This window comes from Nothobranchius furzeri, chromosome 15, assembly GCF_043380555.1.
Source record: "Nothobranchius furzeri strain GRZ-AD chromosome 15, NfurGRZ-RIMD1, whole genome shotgun sequence".
In the NCBI taxonomy this organism is placed as follows: domain Eukaryota; kingdom Metazoa; phylum Chordata; class Actinopteri; order Cyprinodontiformes; family Nothobranchiidae; genus Nothobranchius; species Nothobranchius furzeri.
The window spans coordinates 52627430-52647541 of record NC_091755.1 but is presented as its reverse complement, the minus strand read 5'-3'; the positions used below and the strand labels follow the sequence as shown (position 1 = coordinate 52647541).

Genomic DNA, 20112 nt, shown 5'->3' with positions numbered 1-20112 from the left:
ATATTTCTGTAAATCCATATTTTCTTATATTCATCCATCCATTTTCTAAACCCACTTATCCACACAGGGTCGCGGGGGCTGGTGTCTATCTCCAGCGGTCTCTGGGCAAGCAGGCAGGGTACACCCTGGACAGGTTGCCAATCCATCGCAGGCCAATGCAGAGACACACAGGACATACAATCAAGCACTCACACACCTAAGAACAATTTAGGAAGACCAATTAACCTGACAGTCATGTTTTTGGACTGTGGGAGGAAGCTGGAGCACCCGGAGAAAGCACATGCATGCACAGGGAGAACACGCAAACTCCTTGAAGAAAGACCCTGGGCTGGGATGTGAAGCCAGGACCTCCTTGCTGCAAGGCAACAGCGCTAACCACTGTGCCAGTTTGCAGCCCTATTTTCTTACATCCTTACTAATAATAAAAATATTACAAACAATATTGTCACTTGTGTAAAATAAATACTCTACAGAGTTTCTTGAATGTCTTCTGTTCAGAGAAATAGAGCATAGGTGACTGATAAGCTAATAACTAGTCTGAGTGCGGCTAAAACCAAAGATTTTTATATTGTTTCATGCGACGTTTTTTGATATAACTTTGGATTTTAGCATTTGTTATTATTTACGTGGAATTAAGGCCAGTTTTTTTTATGTCAGATGGTTAAGTTTGTCAACACTTTATTTATATTTTTGAAAATTTAATCAGGTAATTCAAAATCATTTATTTTGTTCGCTTGAATGCTAAATAATCTCGGACGTTGGAGCTGTTTTATGATGACAGCTTGAACTTTGGTCTAGGCTGAGCTCAGATTAACTCTTCAGTCCTTACTTTTGCTCAGGACGCAATCTGTAACAGGTAGCATCAACACAAAAATTCCATATTTAGAAATCCCTCCATTAACTTGAGAAAATGAAAATATGGCTTTTTTTAAGATGTAAACTGTCCACGAATAAAAAAAATAAAAATAAAACCTTGTATCTTTGTCCACCTTAAAGACTTGATGCAAAAGGACTCAACCACAAACGGTCCTTTCTGAAACCAAAACTCATGAGATAAAAAAAGAACAGTCTTCACATTTACTATTTTGAAAAGACAGGAAAAAATAGAACCTTAGATGTGGGAAGTTCTTGTTTTTTTTAATCAAAAATAAGATGGCCATGTAAGCCTGCCACTCATTTAACAGAAGTACACCGACTGAGTGTGCCACGAGAACCAGGACTGCCACTTGTCTGAAAGCAAAACAACCGAAGCTTTTATTTTTAACAACATCATCACAAAGCCCTCATTCCCCATCCAAACTCTGAGTTTCTCTAGTTTCCTTCTGCCAGCTCCTCATTATCAACCAAGAAAAACAGAGCTGATGTGCTGGGGTGTGTGTATGTGTGGAGACGGGGGACTGGTACTCCAGAGCAGATAATATAAAGATGAGGGACGGGAAGTGATGGAGGCAACTGAGGGAGGGGCTGTGAGCATTTGTAGGTCAGCGTAAATGTTTAATGCTTCATGCTGATGAGCTGACACTCCGTCTCTCTGGTTTCGTCTGGTTCTCGGAGAAATGCACTCTGATACTTCCAGCTACCGCTCATACACAAACATACAAATCCTCCACATTTTCAGGCATAAGCCAGTCATGTCTGAGCCGCTGCGCATGCTCGCTCCGATCTCAGCATGCCAATTAAGCAACTATGTGACAAGATGGCCAAAAGTGCCAATTAGGCCAATCTACCTCTGTGGCGTGTCCCCTTATACCGGCCTCCCCATCGTTTCCCAGCTGCAGCTTCCACCTTCTTCACCCATAGCTCCTTAATAGATTCCCATGCTTCTTTCCAGCGCTCCCATTTACTAAAGTTGCATCATAAACGCTGTTATGGGGCCAAATTATGTTTCTGAGACACTCAGTAGAAAAGCAGAAGTAGATCTGTCTTCAGCATACGTAATTACTTAGCCTTCAGTACACATCAAAATTGGAAGAATCAGATAACAATGTTGCCATGTTACTTGCCTTACATTAAGAAATGAGAACATGGATTAGTGTTACGTGATAGGAAAGGGAGGGGAAAAATCAATTTAGTTGCCAAGGTTTAGCAAAGAAGTCCCATAATGGCCTGTTTATCTTATCAAATAGGGACCCATAATATTTTTGGAAATGAGAAGTGGGGCACACCAAAGTGCACAACCACCTCATAAATAAGGTAAATTGCTAAAAAAAAAATCCTTAAACCAATTTATTCCATTTATTTCACAATGGATTATAGCTTCATTTCAATGATAACAGGAGGATGCACTTGAGGAAGTTAGACTTTTAATGATTCAAATAACTCCACAGAACCAACTAAGGACTTTTCTTTAAATCTTAATGGTCAGTTTTCTTTAACAGCTAAACCCAAAGGACATTAGCCCAGTAAACCTTCCTATATGTGAAGACACCGCCCGCCCGCCTGTCCATCCATCCGTCCATCCGTCCATTTTCTTCTGCTTATCAGGATTCGGGTCGTGAGGGCAGTAGCCTAAGGCGAGAGGCCCAGACTACCCTCTTCCCAGCCACATGGGCCAGCTCCTCCGGGGGAATCCCAAGGCGTTCCCTGGCTAGGTGAGAGACATAGACCCTCCAACGTGTCCTGGGTCTACCTTTAGGCCTCCTCCTGGTTGGACACGGCCGGAAAACCTCACCAGGGAGGCATCCAGAAGGCATCCTGACCAGATGCCCGAGCCACCTCAACTGGCTCCTCTCGATGTGGAGGAGCAGCGAATCTACTCTGAGCCCCTCCTGGGTGACTGGCCAGTACTCATCTAAAAACCTTGGTGGTGGGGCGGAATCTACAGTTGTCTTTAAAATGGTCTTTGCACGCAATTGGACAACGCTAGGACCAGTCAGAGTAATGAATAACGTGACGTATTCATCGCTACACAAATCAGTCAACATGGCAGTCCACCATATTGTATCGAAGAAGAATCAAATGCATCCGTTTTCTAAATAAAATACTTAGAGCTACAATCTGGAATGTAGAAGCTGACAAATCTACAGCTCCTTAGGCCGTTTCATCACGGTCAAAAGCAACGCCTCTAGCTGGCCATCATTGCTAAAACTATTTGTTTTACAATTATTATTCTCATGATGTGTTGTTTATTCATATTTTATTTTAAAGACTTGTCCACGAGAAAGCCCGCCTACTCTTCATCTGTCTAGGTACGTCCTCAAACGCACGCTTTATGATTGACTTTTGTACGTTAGTGGATGCCGAACGCAATTGGCTAACGCTAAATGGCATTAGCATGGCACTCTACGGGACGGAGGATGGGCTTAGTAAAAAGAAAAAAGACTTTACGCCTATATCACAGCACAGGATAAGACTTTTACAGACTTCTAACAAATGATGCAATTAGCGAAAGGGGGGAAACTCCGGATTGTAGCTTTAAGAACCACTCATGTCTAAAAGAAAAATGTTAAAGTCCAAATCGTTGATACCAAAGCCGTTTCAAACAAGTGTTGTTCCTGAGCCGATGCCATCTTTGTAGTTTTTTTATGCCATGCTAAGCCCAGCCAATGCTTCTCTACAACCAGAATGTTGAGATTGGCTGGACCTAAAATGGTTTGAGCTAATGGTAGATCTGCTGAGGCTGTGATGGAGCGTGGCTACACCAACCTGCAGAGCAAAATCTTTCGCTAATGCTACGGTTGGTCTAGACGTCTAGGCTTAAAGGATGATTTCAGCCAATCTGGACACATTATTTACTCACATCTTGAGGATATGTAGTAAGGTTGGCTCCTAATTGGTTTTAGATCCCACATCTCCCCCCACATCACTTTACAGGGCATGCTTTCCATTAAAAAGAAAGTGTTTTGGTTGCTCACAGTTCTGTCATAAAGCCCCATATGTTGTGCAGTTATTTTCCCAAGCTCTGCCACAAACAAGCCTCCTCGTGTTACAGCACAGGGCGACAAGAACGGCATGAAAGCCAATGTGTCAAAATCAAAATCCATCACTGTCACGGATGGTAATTGGGACTGAAATAGAAAAGAAAAGCACTCTCTGTGGGCTGATTAAAGGCATGGCATACTTAGGCATACACACAATCTGTTACTCTGAACAGCTTTCTTTTGGTGAGGCTTTAAACATGCATTGTAACTTGTTGTTTAGATGTCAAAAAGAAGAAAAAAACGTATTTTCTTTGTGCACAAGGCAGTGAAGCATGTTTTAATGTAGGAATGGTGTTTGTGGAAAGTTTATTGGTTCAAGAAGGCCTCCAGCAAACAGATACAGACAAAACTGGGTCTTTTGCATGGAGTGTGGCCTGGATTTGTGCAAAAGCCCCCCCTGGGTCACTGCCTAAGGAGAAATACTGGGCATGGATGGATGGATGGATGATTGAGGACAGAGAAGTGGAGCTATGGTGGGTCAGACGGCAGATGGGTACATGTGTAAAGGAGGTGGGGAGCACTGTATCAATCTGGGTTATTGCTCAATGAAAGGAAGAATCTGAACAGGCTGCCAGACGTTCAAGGTCACAATGGTGATACGCTACGGTGAAAGTCTCAATCAGGATGGTTTTGACCTTTTCTGATGATAATCTTGCAGCACAGTAAAAATGTTGCCCTGAAGAGAGCAGCGTTCTCTCAAAGGAACAACGTCTTGTCTGTGATACTGCTTCATGCTATTTTAACCCTTTCACAGAAAGGATAAGTCCTTATGTGACTAAAACATTACCATTGGCACAATGGAGACATCATTTGTTCTAAATATGTTATTTTCTTTAGATATTTTATCAACCTTGATGCTTGGATTTGATTATATCCTGCCTCCACCTGTGAGCGTTCCATCCATTTCATGACGTAACGCAACATCATGGGCAACAAAGATGAAGAGAGTGGATTTGGTAACACATGCCAGTGGCGAACTGGCCATCAGGAGCACCAGAACATTTCATGGTGGCGTGGCCAGCAAGCTGGCCCACTCAGCGATTGGAGAGTTCATGCATGAAGCCAAAAACTGCTTTGGGGGTGTTTTTGATAAGGAAATGTGTGTGTGTGTGTGTGTGTGTGTGTGTGTGTGTGTGTGTGTGTGTGTGTGTGTGTGTGTGTGTGTGTGTGTGTGTGTGTGTGCACATGCTGTCTTCTCAAACCTCCAGTGAGTCGCGGCGGATGGGTGCTCATTCTGAGCCGGGTTGTTTCCTCCTGTTAATGGGGAGTTTTCCTCTCCACTGTTGCTACATGCTTGCTGAGTATCGGGGTTGCTGTAAAGACACTGACACGAGTCAGTGACTCGATGTAATCTGCCAGGTTTTGAACTGATAAGTAGGTTCAATTGGAGTGTTTACTTGTTAAAGTACCTTGAGAAAACTTGTGATTTGGCGCTAAATCACTAAACTGAAGTGAATTGATATAAAAAGCCTAAAAGTGGATTTTGCATTGCACATAAGGGTGGGCAATATAAAGGATATAAGGTAGAAACAATATAAAACTGGGTAATGATAGAGTTTTTGGCTATATCGCAATACCGCGATAACACATGACGTCACTATGATGTGCACCCTGCTGACATTGGGACAACAGAATGGCAGTGACAGAAAGCATGGAGTGGGCGGAGGAGGCGGCCTATATGCCTCATGTGGCATATATTTGCCACATGAGGATATTTAAAAGCATGTCATTTTGACATCTATAAACAGAGGAAAAAATATATCGCAATATATATCGTTACCGCACGTGTTTCAGATTGTATCGCAATATAGATTTGAGGCCATATCACCCAGCCCTAATTGCATCGTCCCTTTAAATACATATTTTTGGTTTTAGCTCACATTCCAAGATGTGCTAAGAGAACCTTACTGTGGAGGCATGGAGGGCTGGAAGGTTTCGGTTCACTGACCACTTTGTTTGGCCCTTGCGTGCTCTTACAAGCTTGCCAAATCCAGCGGTGTAATCTGGCACACTGTATTAGCCTTAAAGAGCCAATTTTAGTTGATATCTGAACAACATTTTCCAACCCTGATTATAATCTATATCCACTTCCTTATTTTGCCTCATGTGACCCTAAAACGTACGCCCTAACCCCCCGCTGCGGTATAGGAGGTGAAGGGTTAGGGTGTGCATCAGGAACTAAAGAGCTAGTCTCCTAATCTTTGGATGAACAGAATAGGGTGTGGGGAGGCAACACACACACACACACACACACACACACACACACACACACACACACACACACACATACACACACTTCCCACCAACCCCCACTCAATCTCTGCATTTAGCCACTTAGCATGCCCCTGGGCACGTGCGTGCATGCACCCTCGCCCTTATCCATCCTCTGCAGCCGTCTGCATACAGTAAGAGCGATCATGAGTGAACAAGATTATATTACCCTAACCTAGATATTCTAACACCGCCCACATGACCGGCTGGGCAACAATAAACATTTTTCTCTTAGTAACAGAATAACCCCTCCAGTGAGCCGTGGATTTACAGCAGACTTCGCTCTGGCGGCTTCGTCCCCCAGCAGCCCAGACGAGACGAGAAGGGATGCAACAGCAGCTTAGCTGATAAATTAAAAATGAACATGCATGAACCACCGCCCTCTGTTCCCCTCTTGGTGTTCTTCTTTTGGACATTCACCTTGCTGCTGACGACAATGTTTCATCTCAAACCCGCTCGTTTTCCTCTTTCCTCTCACTCTCTGCTGTGTTTTACACCAAACAGCAAATGTGCAATAAAAATTAACACGCAAAACAATAAACAGACCTCATTAACTCACAATGCCTCCATGACAGCACGCTTTGTTGGACATGCGGTGCTTCTTCATGGAAGAAAAAGAATTTGAATGAAAATGCTCTGTGTGTGTGTCGATAATCGGAAGTGATGATGAGTGTGACCCCAGAGATGAGGAAGGAGGAGGAGACCGCTGGAGGCCTGAGTTCAGGTCTGAACTCTCGTGACCCCTGAATTGAGAAGGTGGTGAGCTGAAAAAACTTTCTTCCTGAAGTCAGTGTCGGAGCATTTCTGCCCCCTAGTGTTTGCACTCAACATGGCAGATCAACAGAAGCTTGTTCAGGGCGAGACTCCACTGGATGAACTCCCACCAGTTTTTCATTTGGGCTAAATTAAGAGTAATATTGCAGATATTAAATTTAATAAAAGGTCTAATCCAAATGGTTTCTCTGGGATTAGAGATTAGCTTTTCTTCATTCCAGCAACAGAAATTGTGCAAAGAAAAAAAAAGCAAAATTAAGTTGCTGACATCAGAAAGCAGAATGGTTTTCTCAGCCAAACATTGTTCCTCTCTCCTTCTTCATGAGTCATTCATCAAAAAAACAGCTAAATAAGCTTTAATAAACTCCATCTATGGAAACCAGACTAATTGGAGCTTTTGTTTACCAAATATAAATGGATCTAATCTATTTATCTCACTACTCCCTCCACTCTACATGCAGCTTGGATGCTGCCTTTCTGCTCCCCCTGCTCTGCTCTGGATGCTGCACCTGGGATGTGAACAGGTGAGGAAGCAGCAGCTTTGTAGTGAGCCGCTGGCAGCCTTTAGATGGCAGCAGAAGCAAAGCGCTGTTCCTGTTTGGACGTTCTATCAGAACAGTTTTCATCACTCTCACTTCCTTTGGGCAACAGATACAAAAGAAACCTGCTACATAAGTTGCTGATACTGATACGATGACTGCATTGAGTCATAGTTCAATAAATAAAATGAATTACTGGAGTTAAACAAAATCTTAATCAGTGCAGATGCACGAGTAAGAAGTAAGAAGAAAAGAGCTTGTGTCAGACATCCCTTCAGCGTGTTGGAAGGAACGTTTGTGTGACTTTTGCTGGAAAGGTCGAGGCTGAGCAAAGTTCAAGCCTGCAGGAGGAAAAAAAATCGAACAAGTCTCGGCTCGGTTCAGTGGCCGCTGGTCGTGTTCCGGTAAAGTCAGTTAAAAGGCAGAGACCTTCTTGTTTGTGTGAAAGAACACAACGCTGGCTGAGAGTTAAGCTGCCAGAATGTGAAACTAAAGAAACGTGCCTCTGGGTTACAACAATCTAACACACATGTCAACGCAAACCAGCGCTGACCAGAAGTCATTCAGCCAACACAGCCGTATGAGTCTGAGCTGCTTTTCTCACCTTAAATACCTTTTTAATACATTCACAGAGTATCTAGACATTTTCATACTGAACAGAAACAAGCAGGAAAGGGGTTCATTTCTTTGCCGGTGAAGTCACTTTAATGTTGTTAAAGGTCTCGTTTAGGAATGTCCCGTTCCATATCGATATCGAGAGTAATTTGATATCAGCCCAAAAACACTGTATCGGATTATATCGGACTGCATCAAAAATCTCCGATACGAGCACTCCGTTAAGGTTCTTCTCAGGTTACTGGCTGTTGTTGTCCAACTGAGTAATATCACTTAATCAAGCCTTTCGTACTTTCCACACTACGAAACAGGTAAAAGTATGTATGATTTCTGCTGATATCGTATCAGACTGATATCGGTATCGGTCTATACTGAAGGCTGCATTATCGGTATCGTATCGGAAGTGAAGAAGCTGTATCTGGACATCCCTAGTCTTATTCATGTTGAAATCGTCTAATAATTGTTCTTTCTGAGTAAAGATCATGTGCATTCCTAGCAATGATCCTATCCTCCAACCCTCATAGCCTGCATCAGCCGCTGAAAGTAAACAGACGGGTCAGAAAAAGCCAGTCTCTTCTACGTCACAGGAAAAATTAGCATTGAAAGCTCCGCCCACCTGGGCTTCTGACCACCAGGAGAGAGCAGAGCTAATCATGGTTAGGAAAAGCTAACCGTTGCCATTAGCAACTCTAAAACATAGTACATGTGTTATCTGTGGAGACAGACAGCTGAAAATGCTGAGACGGCTGTCTGCATCCTTCCCCTAAACCATGATGGTGAACGATTTTCACTTTCAGGTCATGTGAGGGATGTTTCGAGACCCTCAGGATGCTCTTCAGAGAATATTCAAAGAGGACAGAAACTTACAATTGGCCCCCGTAAATACTCTCTCATTACTGGATTCACCCCTGTATGGGGGTCAAGGGTCACTGAGCTTACCAAACCAATTTCAGAGCCCAAACGTTTACACCTGCCTAATTTAGCTGAAATGGTTATTGCACACTTTCTGTAAATCCTAGAAACGTTGTTTCACGGCCCACCTCTCACTGTGTGTGTTAGGGATGTAAGAAAATATCGGTACAGCAATATATCGCAATATTTTTCCCAGCGATATTATATATTATATTCAAAAGCTGTGTACGGAAAATATCGATATCGCAATTTATCGTGATATTTTTCCTGCAACATGATATTGATATTCAAAAGCTGTGTATTAAATTTTTGGAAGAATTTACATGCAAATATTTGTGTATTTTCTTTTCTTTTGGTGCAATTCAAACATCGACCGTTAGTTGGAAGCAGTGTGCAATGGGTTTTGTTTCCACCACTGAAATGTAAATCCCTCCAGATACCTCATGTTTAACATGTTACGTATCAGTTTGGATGGTTTATTTAATTTTCCTATAATTAATTCAGTCTAAAAAAATCACTATCATCGTTTGAATTAATGTATCGCAATATATCGTGATATATTGCACCATCTCCCCTGTATCGTGATACGTATCGTGTCACCATAATTTCACCAATACACATTCCTAGTGTGTGTCTCCTATTTGATGCATTTAACTGAACTTTTTATCGTAACGACCAACAATTTATACAGAAAAATCATAAAGACGAACAAAGCTGCCCAAACTCTGGTATCCCGCTGGATTTTATAAGTATCCAAGTTCTCCTACAAGCTCCACGACACCAAACACACGCCGCTGACATCATCCACTCCATACTTTCTCCTGTAAATAAACACCAGGATGTACGCACTCTTAAACGCTCAGCACCTGTGGAAATAAACTGTCGTGCTCTCTTTGGGAAATAAATGTTCGCGCATACCAGAGAGCAAGAACTGACATGTGAAGCTGCGAGGCCCGGAGACCACGAAATGGGTCCTAACTAAATAAACTTTATATTAACAAGAGTTAAAGTGGGAAGAAAGAACCGCAGGAATCATGATGATGTAAACAAAGAAAAAAGAAGCTAAGAATGAACAAAAGTTTATTAAAAGCCAAAACAAGCGACAGCAGAAGCATGACGGAGACTTGGAAATATGCTGCAGTTTGATGTGATCCAAGAAATCCTGAACATCTTGGCTAATTTGACGTCCCACCAAGAGTTTTCAAAACAGTGGCTGTATTTTCAGTGAAAACATGATTTTTACAAAACAAATAAACTGGACCGCGAACCACCAGCAAGTCTCGTTTTAATGAGCTCAAGAGAACTGGCGCCAAACAGCTGAACTCTCAAAAAGAAACAACTTTGATGAAAATGGTGTTGTTGACTTTTAAATCCGTGCACGCAGAGCGTTTTTTTTTTCCTGGTTTGGATGAAGGTGGCTGCCCTCCTCACAGAAGCAGTTTGTCCTTCCTGCCAAAGATTCTCAATTCTTCTGGGAATTTCAAAGCTCAGAAACAAGACTCAATCGTGTCGTCCTCCAGATGCTCCATGCTGCGAGCGTTTTGGTTCATTACCTTCGTATCAAATAGATACAGAAGGTCAGGGTGGCCCTGAGTTAAGGGAGCGTTTTCTCCTGACAGACGGATCCGAGTAACACGGATTTAAAGTCAGTCCCGGAGCGGCGCTGGGGGACGCACTCTGTCCTCATGGAAAATGATAAATAGTCCATGAGGACACATTTGGCCTGTTTGAAAAAGATGGAATGAACTTCAAAGAACTGCCAAGATGAATAAAAGGACAGAAATTTGAATTAAATTAAGATCTTTTATTATATTTCAAATTACAGAAAGTCTTTAATGTCCTCAGGTGGTGAATCTGCCCAAAAAATACCATAAATACCCGACTTAAAGGTTTGTGGTCGTCAGATCAAACACTTTACTTTTTATAGAAGGGGCTATTTGATTTATAATTGTAAGTTAAACGATATTATAGAAGGAGGAGGAATCCCTCCATCCGTCTTCAGCTACCTTCAGTTTGCCTGCACAATTTGACTATAATGCATCACTTTTTATACATTTTTCATCTATGTGTAGAATTAGATGAGTAATTGTCAAACATTTATAAATTTAAAACAGTTTCATCCATTGTTAGATGCAGTTAAAATATTTGTTGTAATCTGCTGCCTTCATTTTAATCAGTAGAAATAAGATATATTTAGTTTAAAATTATTTTCTAACTTCTATAAATGTAGAGCTCTGTTTTTTCAAGCAAACTCAATATTTTTGTCCAAATTCCTTTTTATTTTTAAATAAATGAGTTGCTGTAAAAGATTTAAATGACTTAAACTGAACTCCAATTCAAAACAAGACTTATTTTGTTTATTTCATCATTTAGGGTCATTTTTGTTTACAGTGGGAGGAGAAAATGAGACATCTGTGACTCACAGGAGGTGAATAGATGGACAATCAGCAAAGCTGAACTAATTGTGGTCAAAAGATGTCTGCCTCGCGCGCCAGAAGTCAGCCTGGCGTCCAGCGGATAAAAGCGACGTGGAAAAAGGTGAAAGAATCAAACAGAAAATTATCGGTTATGCGACTCCTCGTTTAGGATGACTGACAGCACACACACACACACACACACACACACACACACACACACACACACACACACACACACACACACACACCCCTGGCCTACCAAGCCAGACAGCAGATAATTGCCTCCTTTTGCATTTGAAAGTCACATTAAAGGGCTGATAATGGAGTTCTGGCTCAGGAGTGAAAAAGGGATCACCGGAGCGGACAATCGGAACAACAGGAGAAGACTGGATTCTGCAAGATAACTTCTCAGCTATTACATGTGTTAATGAAGTGTTGCTTTAAAAAGAACAAAAAATAGATTAATCCCACCCAGCTCATAGCAGGAAGTGGGATTTATCTGTTGTTATCAATGGAGTGAGCAGGAAAATCTGACGAAGATAGTCGACTGCAACAGTTTTAAAGAATATTTAGTACCTTCTGATTCTTTTTCAGGGTCATTAAATGAAAAAAACTCAGTGAAAGCATAAGGTGATACATGTGATTAAAAACTATATTTGGTGGAATAAAGAAACTTTAAACCTCCTCTCCGTCTTTTCTTGCTGCTACTTGCTTGCAGCGGTTTTCTTGCGGCTAGCTTAACCAGCCGTTAATGAGATCCCTGAGGAAAGCGGCGCTAAGCAGGTCACAGACTGTTGCACACACCAGAAATGCATTGCCCCACCATGCATAACCTTTGACCTTCGCTCTGCTCTTGACCTTCTGCACGTACTCTCGTAAACGTCAAAGGTATCATACAAGGTCGATGAAATACGCAGCGATGCCATGGTTGAATGCTTAACAAACACATTAATAAAGTTTTTTTATTTTCTTTAAGACAAAAAATGCATTCGGCCATTTTTCAAGCTGTTTTCATGTGAAATAAATGTCAGTAAATGTGTGCGACCCTTTCAAATGGAAAACACTAATGGAGGTGAAGGTAAACAGAAGATTTAAAATACTAAATTCAGCCGGTTTTCATGAGTTTTTTCTTTTTTTTAATAACAGAGGTATCCTCATATGACCAAAAAATGTATTTTAAAAATAAAGTAAAAACCATACATCCCTTTTATTTTTTAGTCGTGTCTCATTTGAACAAAATTCTGCAACATTCACAAAAAAAGAAACAATATTCCAAATTGGTCAAAACATCACACACCCCTGTGGTGTTGCACCGACTACTTATCAATGAAAAACCACATTCTTTCAACTCTTTCTCCAAGAAGCAGCAGCACACACACACAGAGCTGCACACCGCACAGCCGTTCAATGCAACACAGAAGTGTTCACCTGCAAGAGCAGGAATGCACAGGTGAGACGGAAAGGGCTGCATTCCACTTCTGCAGCAGATGCCAATCAAAAGCTTGACGTTAACATTTGGATGCTAATGGGGATTGGGAGAGATGCATCTGCAGGATTATTTAACCTCTGGATGGATAAAGCCCATTACTGCTGGGGATGGCTGTGTTCTCTCAATCATGCAAGGCTTAAAATGGCGAATTAGACAATATTATTTTTTTCTGAATGGTTTGACAAAAGCATTTATTGTGTCTACAGTTATGGTTAAATCACTGGTTGCCATATATCATTGGAAGCACGAGATTCCCAGCATTGTGACAAGTGTTGTAAAAAAGATGTTGATTTGACGTAGAAGTTTGAAATGTCCCATCGGCGAGACAAATTCATGGGCGTTAGGAATATCGCTCATAAAAAGGGCATCCTCAGATATATATATACGCATATATATCAACATATCAAGCAATATATACATTTTTCCTGTTTTTCGATACACATCAATACAGTTTTAAACTGTAACTTTAACCGAACCACATCAGTTATTAAACCAGAAGCTAAATGTTAGGAAAATGGAATAAGGTTTAGAAGAAAGCTGTTCAGTAAAATTCATTTCTTACCTGCGACTAGAGATTTGTGAGCTTCAGCGGGCAGAAAGAAGGAAAAGGAAGAAAGAAAGAGCTGTTAGTGACTATTATTATTACAGAGGAGGAGAACACAAAAAGATCAAAACATATACATCTTCTCTGAAATGTGGCTGAACTGAAGGACACGCATGGACCAGTGATGGATCAGTGACATGACGCAGATGCATCGTCCTCTATATAAGATGCTGTAGGGGAAGGAGAAACACAATTCCCTGGTGGGAATAAAACTCGGTCCCTATGGAAAGGTTCCATTTGATTGCATCAGCACTCTGGTATAGCAGCAGCAACCTCACACCAACAGATTCACATTACAAAGGGAACTCAGGTCTGTCGACACACTGATGCAGATGGATCCCGAGACGTGCCTACAAGGATTCGGAGAGATTTCTCCATAAAGGGTGGGCCGCAACAAGCAAATATTTACCCACAAAAGCACAAAGACCAGTGTTACCTCTGCTGATGATTAACCAGGTAGACATTCTGCATGCAAGTCAAAGTATGATATTTGCACCAACACAAAGTCAAGAAGTACATTCTGATGCAGTTTCAGGCGTTAGAGCATCAAGATCGAGCGTCGGGTAAGATGTAAAGGAAGCAAACCATCATTTTACAAGACATTCCTGATGCAGAACACCTGAAATGGTGTCATCTGTTGTAAATATTAGTTTCACTTCTGGTAAAATACTCAAACTGTAATTATTGTCTAAAAATTCTGCCTCCATAAAGGTTAAAAACATGATTTAATGAACACGTTTCAGTTTTATTACACTAAATAACCTTTAGGAATGCTGATAATTGACGTGTTTCCACTTTAGGAGTTCTGGGAAATTTCTGGGAAGTGGGGGGTGGTGACAGGGAAAATACGATGGCTCAGCCCTCTTGGCCGTTGTGACTCTAAATCAGCCCTTTTAGGACGTTACATCACTGATTGTTATCAATAATAACAATTAAAGTTTAATTCTGTCAAAATACCCCGTAATGTAATCCATCTGAGGGACGAGGACAGCGGCTTTGTTACGGGAAATTCTGCGTTCAATGGCCAGAGGAAGTGCGGTTCTTTACGAAAACCACAAAGCATTGTGAATTACGATGTTGTGGAGGAATATCTGTTGCATTTTTTAGCTTCACTAACAAGTACTCCAGTCGTATGCCTTTTTAAACAATTGAGCTTTTATTTTTATTTTTTGGGGGGAGACATTTGCTGAGTTCCAACCAATCAGCATGAGTTGACCAAAAGTATCGCCCAGCGTCTCAATCTGGCCTTTTGTAAGTACACACCCTAATACAGGTACTTGTCTGGTCCCTGGAATGACCTGGAAATGGTCCTTTTGAGCCGGCGCAGTGAAATGGAGACACTTGCATAACAGGAAGGTTTGGTAAAATGACTCAGGAGTTCTGGTAGTGGAAACGGGCCTAAATCACACGTACAGCAGAGCGACCCGCTAACGGACCACTACATCAACCCGAGTCCTCTTGCCACTTCATTTCTCTATAAATACTTTATGTTTATGTTTATTCATTTAGGAGACGCTTTTATCCAAAGCGACTTACAATTTATAACCTATATGTTACGGCTACCAGCCTGGCCAGTGAGATTCAGGAGCCAGGATCACCCAGCCCCGGGGATCAGCCTGACACCACCCCTCCTCCTCCTCCTCCTCTCTTCCAGGCTGCTGAGGAGCACAGCTGATCTGAATCCTGCTGATGACCAACACCTGGATAAAAAGGCTGTGCCTTCAGCAGTCTGGGAAGCAGCAGCGCAGGGGTTCTGCTGCCCTCCAGGCCTCGTTTTGGTTTTAAACCCCTTCGTTTTGATGAGTTTTAACTTTAATAGTTTAACTCTGAGAGATCCAAATGGATCTTCGTTTGTAAAGGTTAACTTGGTTTGATGCGATCTTTTTGACTCCGGTTTTAAACACCTTCTGTTTGGAAATCTTTTACAATAAGTTTTTACCAGGTGTTTTATGTCAATAGATTGTTTTAGAACTTTTATCAACTTTGTGTATTTTGAAACACCTTCTGTTTTGGTGAAACTTTTAATAAGTTGTAACCGGGTGTTTTTATAGTTGGTAATTGGTGTAATGTTAACCTTTAAGAGAGTTTTTGTTTGTTTTGCATTATCTTTATAATGCTCGCCATCTGTTTGAACCTTTTACAACAATTAAACCCATTTTAACTCCACTGTTGCATTTCTTATGTTGCCCCCTCCTTCACATTTTAACAACACCTGTCGGCGACGTAACGCTTTAGTTTTCAGTTGCTGATATTAATAAATCTTCACTATTGGCTATTTCTTAAAATGCCTTTGCCATCTTAACCTCTGTTGATGCACATTTTTGGCTTTTCCAGCATCCAGATACAAAAAGAACATGAAACTATTAACATACACTAAATAAGGTCATTTGTTATTACAGTGAAATGAAATTCATACTTATTAGTTAATATATACTCTTTCTTCTTCCGGCTCTTGGAGAGTACTGACGCGTTTTTCCTCCTCTCCCTCCCTGCTCATCCCAAGGCTCTTTGTCTGTCTTTGGGTGTACGGCGCTTTCTGCATTTTTTCTGGAAACTGGAAATTATTAAAAATGGATCTGGTCAGCTGGTCTCTCAGTGCGATTGACAAAAATTTTTCAACGATGAGAACAGGAGAAGGGGCTCCCGGTTGTCCCTCTGGGACAGAGCCAGCTGGATATATCATGGACTCCTGGAAACAGTGGAGCCTGATCTGCCTCTCTCAACTGTCTGTAGATGATTCTGAAGACGTCTGGATATTCGTGGTGTTGGTGTCAGGTTTCCTGCTTTTTGGCCTGGGAGGTTACCTGGCTTACCGGAAAATTAACGAGCTGTCGAGGAATATTGGCTCACTCCCGGAGCTCAGGGATGGATTACGCCGCGCTGTTAATGCACAAACTCATACAATTGTCAAGATGAGTCGTAAACTTGGAACTCTGGCTGAGATTCATGCTTTGGCACAAAAGATGGATGCGATCAAGGAGCGAGTGGATGAATAAGCACGGATTGGGATAGTTTAATGTCCATTATTGGGATTCAGAGAGGTTGAGGACCAACAAACTGTAAGACAGAGAGGAAATTATCTCTGTCTGGCCCCAAAGCAAGTTCTTATCTGAAACTGGTGCCGTTGAGCCTGTGAGACTGAAACGAATCTCCCCCCCACCCCCTCTCACCTCTATTAAGGAAGCACGACTCGGGTTGCGAATGACCACAGTCACCAATTCTTGTCATGTGTCTATGCCTACGTATGCATGTCGGATCTCAGAATTGTGTGTACTGAAACTCTAATTTCCCTCTGGGATTAATAAAGTATCTTTGAATTGAATTGAATTTGCAGCAAACAGCAAAGCAAAAAGCAAAGATGAGTGCAACATTAGTTTTGTTGTTGTACGACGAAAATAAAGAAGTGGAATAGTTCATCTCATCTGAACATTTGAGTTTGAGAAACCAGGGAGCATTGATGCAGGAAGTGTCACGCTGCGAGCGCCGGAGGATTGGACCCAAAATGCAGAACACTACACAACTGAAGGTAGGAGAGGTTGTAAAAAATAAAATCATTTTATTAGGAAAAACAAAACTGCAGGACTCTAAGACAAAATCAAAAGCTCACTCATGAGCCAGGATCTATAGGTCTGTAGAGGACAAAGCAATGCTGACACAAGAAAAATGAACCGACAACACATTGAGACACAGACAGGGTTTATATACACAGAGGGAACACGGAGGGAAACAATCAGGGAAACAGGTGACAGGTGTGTGGGGAGTGAGACCAGGTGAGATTAATTGACTGAGTGGGGAAACTGCCTAGGTAAAATCAATCTACAGAGAACTAAAGATAGGTGAACTAATAAACCTGAAAACTAGACATCAGAAGAAAAACATTAACAAGGATGGGATAACTAAATCTGAAATCACAAAGGGGGAACCTGGGGGAATACCTGGAGTGGGCTGGGGAACACAAGGAGGCACCTGAGGGGGACGCAGGACGCAGAACATGACAGGAAGGGCTGATTAATGCAGGAGAAGTAAAGTCAAAACCCTGTCAGTCAAAAATATGGCCTCAGAAACAGACACGGTGGTGATTTCTCAGGAGGTCTTATCCCAGATCCCCCACACATCTCAGATAAGGGAAGTAAAAGTTCCTGAACCACCAACCGGACCACCAAGCTTGTTCAACCACCACCTAAATAACAGTCAACAACTAAAAACAGGAAAATCCTTCAGCCATTTTGCGCCATAACCTCTCACTCTGACTAAACAGCTGTATGGATGGGTTTTGTCCTGGGGGGGGGGGGGGGGGGGGTATTAGCTTAGTGTCAGCTCTCCTACTCTGTTCCAGCCGCTTGCGTTTCTCTTATCCTGCTTTCACAACTCTCGTCCTGATCCTCATTATTCCACACTGGAGTCTTTGGAAGACCAAACAGTCTATTATCCAAAGATGAAGCTTAAGACAACTAAACGCTCAGGAGGAGTGGCTGAAAGACGGAGAGAAAGGGAGAGAGAAGTGGAAGGTGGGGGGAGTGTGTGTCTGGCCTGGCGTTCCCATATCACTTAGGCTAATGTGATTAAGGGGGAGAGAGAGGGGGATTCATTTGGTGGTGTGTTGGTTCTGAGGGGGGAGGTAGAGGGACGTGGCAGGTCACAGGACTTCCTGAACACACACATGGATGCACTAACACAAATAACTCAATAAATAAAGGATAGTTGGTGCCAACATCTTTCATACCTGCCCAGAAACAGACTTCTTTTCCTCAGCGGTGTGAAGTCTCAACCCCTACCCAGCTTGTTTTAGAGGTTTCTCTGCTCCAACACACCTGATTTTAATCAGCGAGTGATCCACAGGCTTCTGCAGAGGTTGATGTTCAACAGGTGATTCAGAATCGGGTGTGCTAGGGTTAGGGAGAGGAGAAGCAGCTAATGCCAGTGGTTCCCAAACCTTTCAGCTTTACACCCACAAAATAGCAAATATCAAGACACGCAACGTCAAATATCTGATTTTAGAATACAAAAATGCTTAAAAGCTGAATGATGATAGCAGTCACATAGCCAACTTGGATGAGTTTAGCAACAATTATTCTAGAAATATAGCTTCAGCAGCTTTAAAAAAAAAATTCAATTTTATTTTGATTTGTGTAAATCATCTCCAGACCTCCTGCCTAGTTGTGGGTGACCCACAGTTGGGAACCACTGATCTAGGGGACCAGGGTACCTCTGCCCTGGATGATCATTTGGGCAGGTGTGACATCTCTGCAACTTGTGTCTCGGTTCTCTCACACCTGGCTTCTGGTGCAGTTCGCTCATAAATGTGGAAGCCAGACGAACTTTCCAGCAAAGACAGGATGTCAAGTGTGCTGTCTTTGGTTTGCTCATGGGTGGACATCACACCATGGGTGGGCAAAGTAGTGAGGAGATCCAGGCTCTTGTTGCTTTCTGGTCTAAGGACTGAGGGGATGGATTTCCATTTTCAGTCCAGTAAGCCGGATTTTCTTCTTCTCTATCATTTTTGCCTTTGTGGTCATTTACAGCAACAGCATCACAAATACGCAGCTGTTGTAACTGCAGGGTGATGACCAGGTGGTTTGGTCAAAACCATTTTCTGATCACCCAATGCAATCACCCCAAGTCCCATGGATTATCTCAGTCTGAAATCACCCTTTGACTTGTCCGTTAAATCCAACCAATCTCACTTTAGATTTAAATTCTCACCCATACAACAACAACAACAACAACAACAAGCAACGGTCGTTCTTCTAATGTAAATCCACATTTAATTCTGATAAAATCTACTTTAACCTAAATGTGTGTCTCAACTTAACCTTTGCATGTTTTAAATCACATTCAGCTTTCAATTGTGATTCCTGCACACTTTTGTGACATCACTGCATAGATTTCCAGATACTTTAGCACCAAAAACAGCAGAGAAGCAGTTTATGTGCAGTAATTAGACTTTTATCAAAAAATGTGTCAATTCAAACATTTTAACCAGTTTGCAGGCAGCAGATATGTTTTAATGTCCTACGACCTAATCTGCATGACAGAGTAAATCTGTTGCGCAGCTGATTTTGTTTTTTATCTAACGTGTTGGTTTTTTGTAAAACTAGTGCTTCACTGATTAAAAGTTTATTAAACGTGACATTTGAACCACTTTGTCATGTGAGAAGCTCAGCTTGTTGTAATATAATTCATGCTGGTATTTACTCAACAGCCCTAATTCATCTCCATCAGCAGGTGAATGGAGCTAAATTAATGCTTATTCTGGGATATATTAAGAGTGTGCCGTCCTTGCACCTGTTGTTGGTTTATCCCTTATTACTGACATTTCTGTGTTAAGTGAATCCCTAGCTTTTCTACCCATCATCTATATTCAACCAGGATCCGTCCCAGCGGTGGAACAGAGAGCTGCTGCTTGCCTCCTAACAGGAAGAAGGAAACGGGAGCAGATACCACCAAGGGTGGCTTCACGCCGCTGGCTTCTTCCAGCACCCAACTGATAAAACGATCTTGCAGTTGCATGTCTGCAAGGCTCCTAATGGCCTGGCTTCATCCAACCTGCAGGATTCAGACTCATCAGGAA

General features: G+C 42.0%; 1 protein-coding gene across 9 annotated transcripts in view; it reads right to left on the bottom strand.

Annotated features, from left to right (window-relative positions):
- agrn (agrin) overlaps positions 1 to 20112 on the bottom strand; it is a 391168-nt gene that overhangs the window by 275522 nt on the left and 95534 nt on the right. For 7 of the 9 annotated variants that reach the window (XM_054746151.2, XM_054746154.2, XM_054746157.2 and 4 more), the window contains exon 3: positions 13500 to 13520. The exons of the other annotated variants lie outside the window; for them this stretch is intronic. In XM_054746151.2, coding sequence (XP_054602126.2) covers positions 13500 to 13520 — 21 coding nt within the window. The remainder of the gene's footprint in view (positions 1 to 13499; positions 13521 to 20112) is intronic. 9 annotated transcript variants of the gene reach the window in all.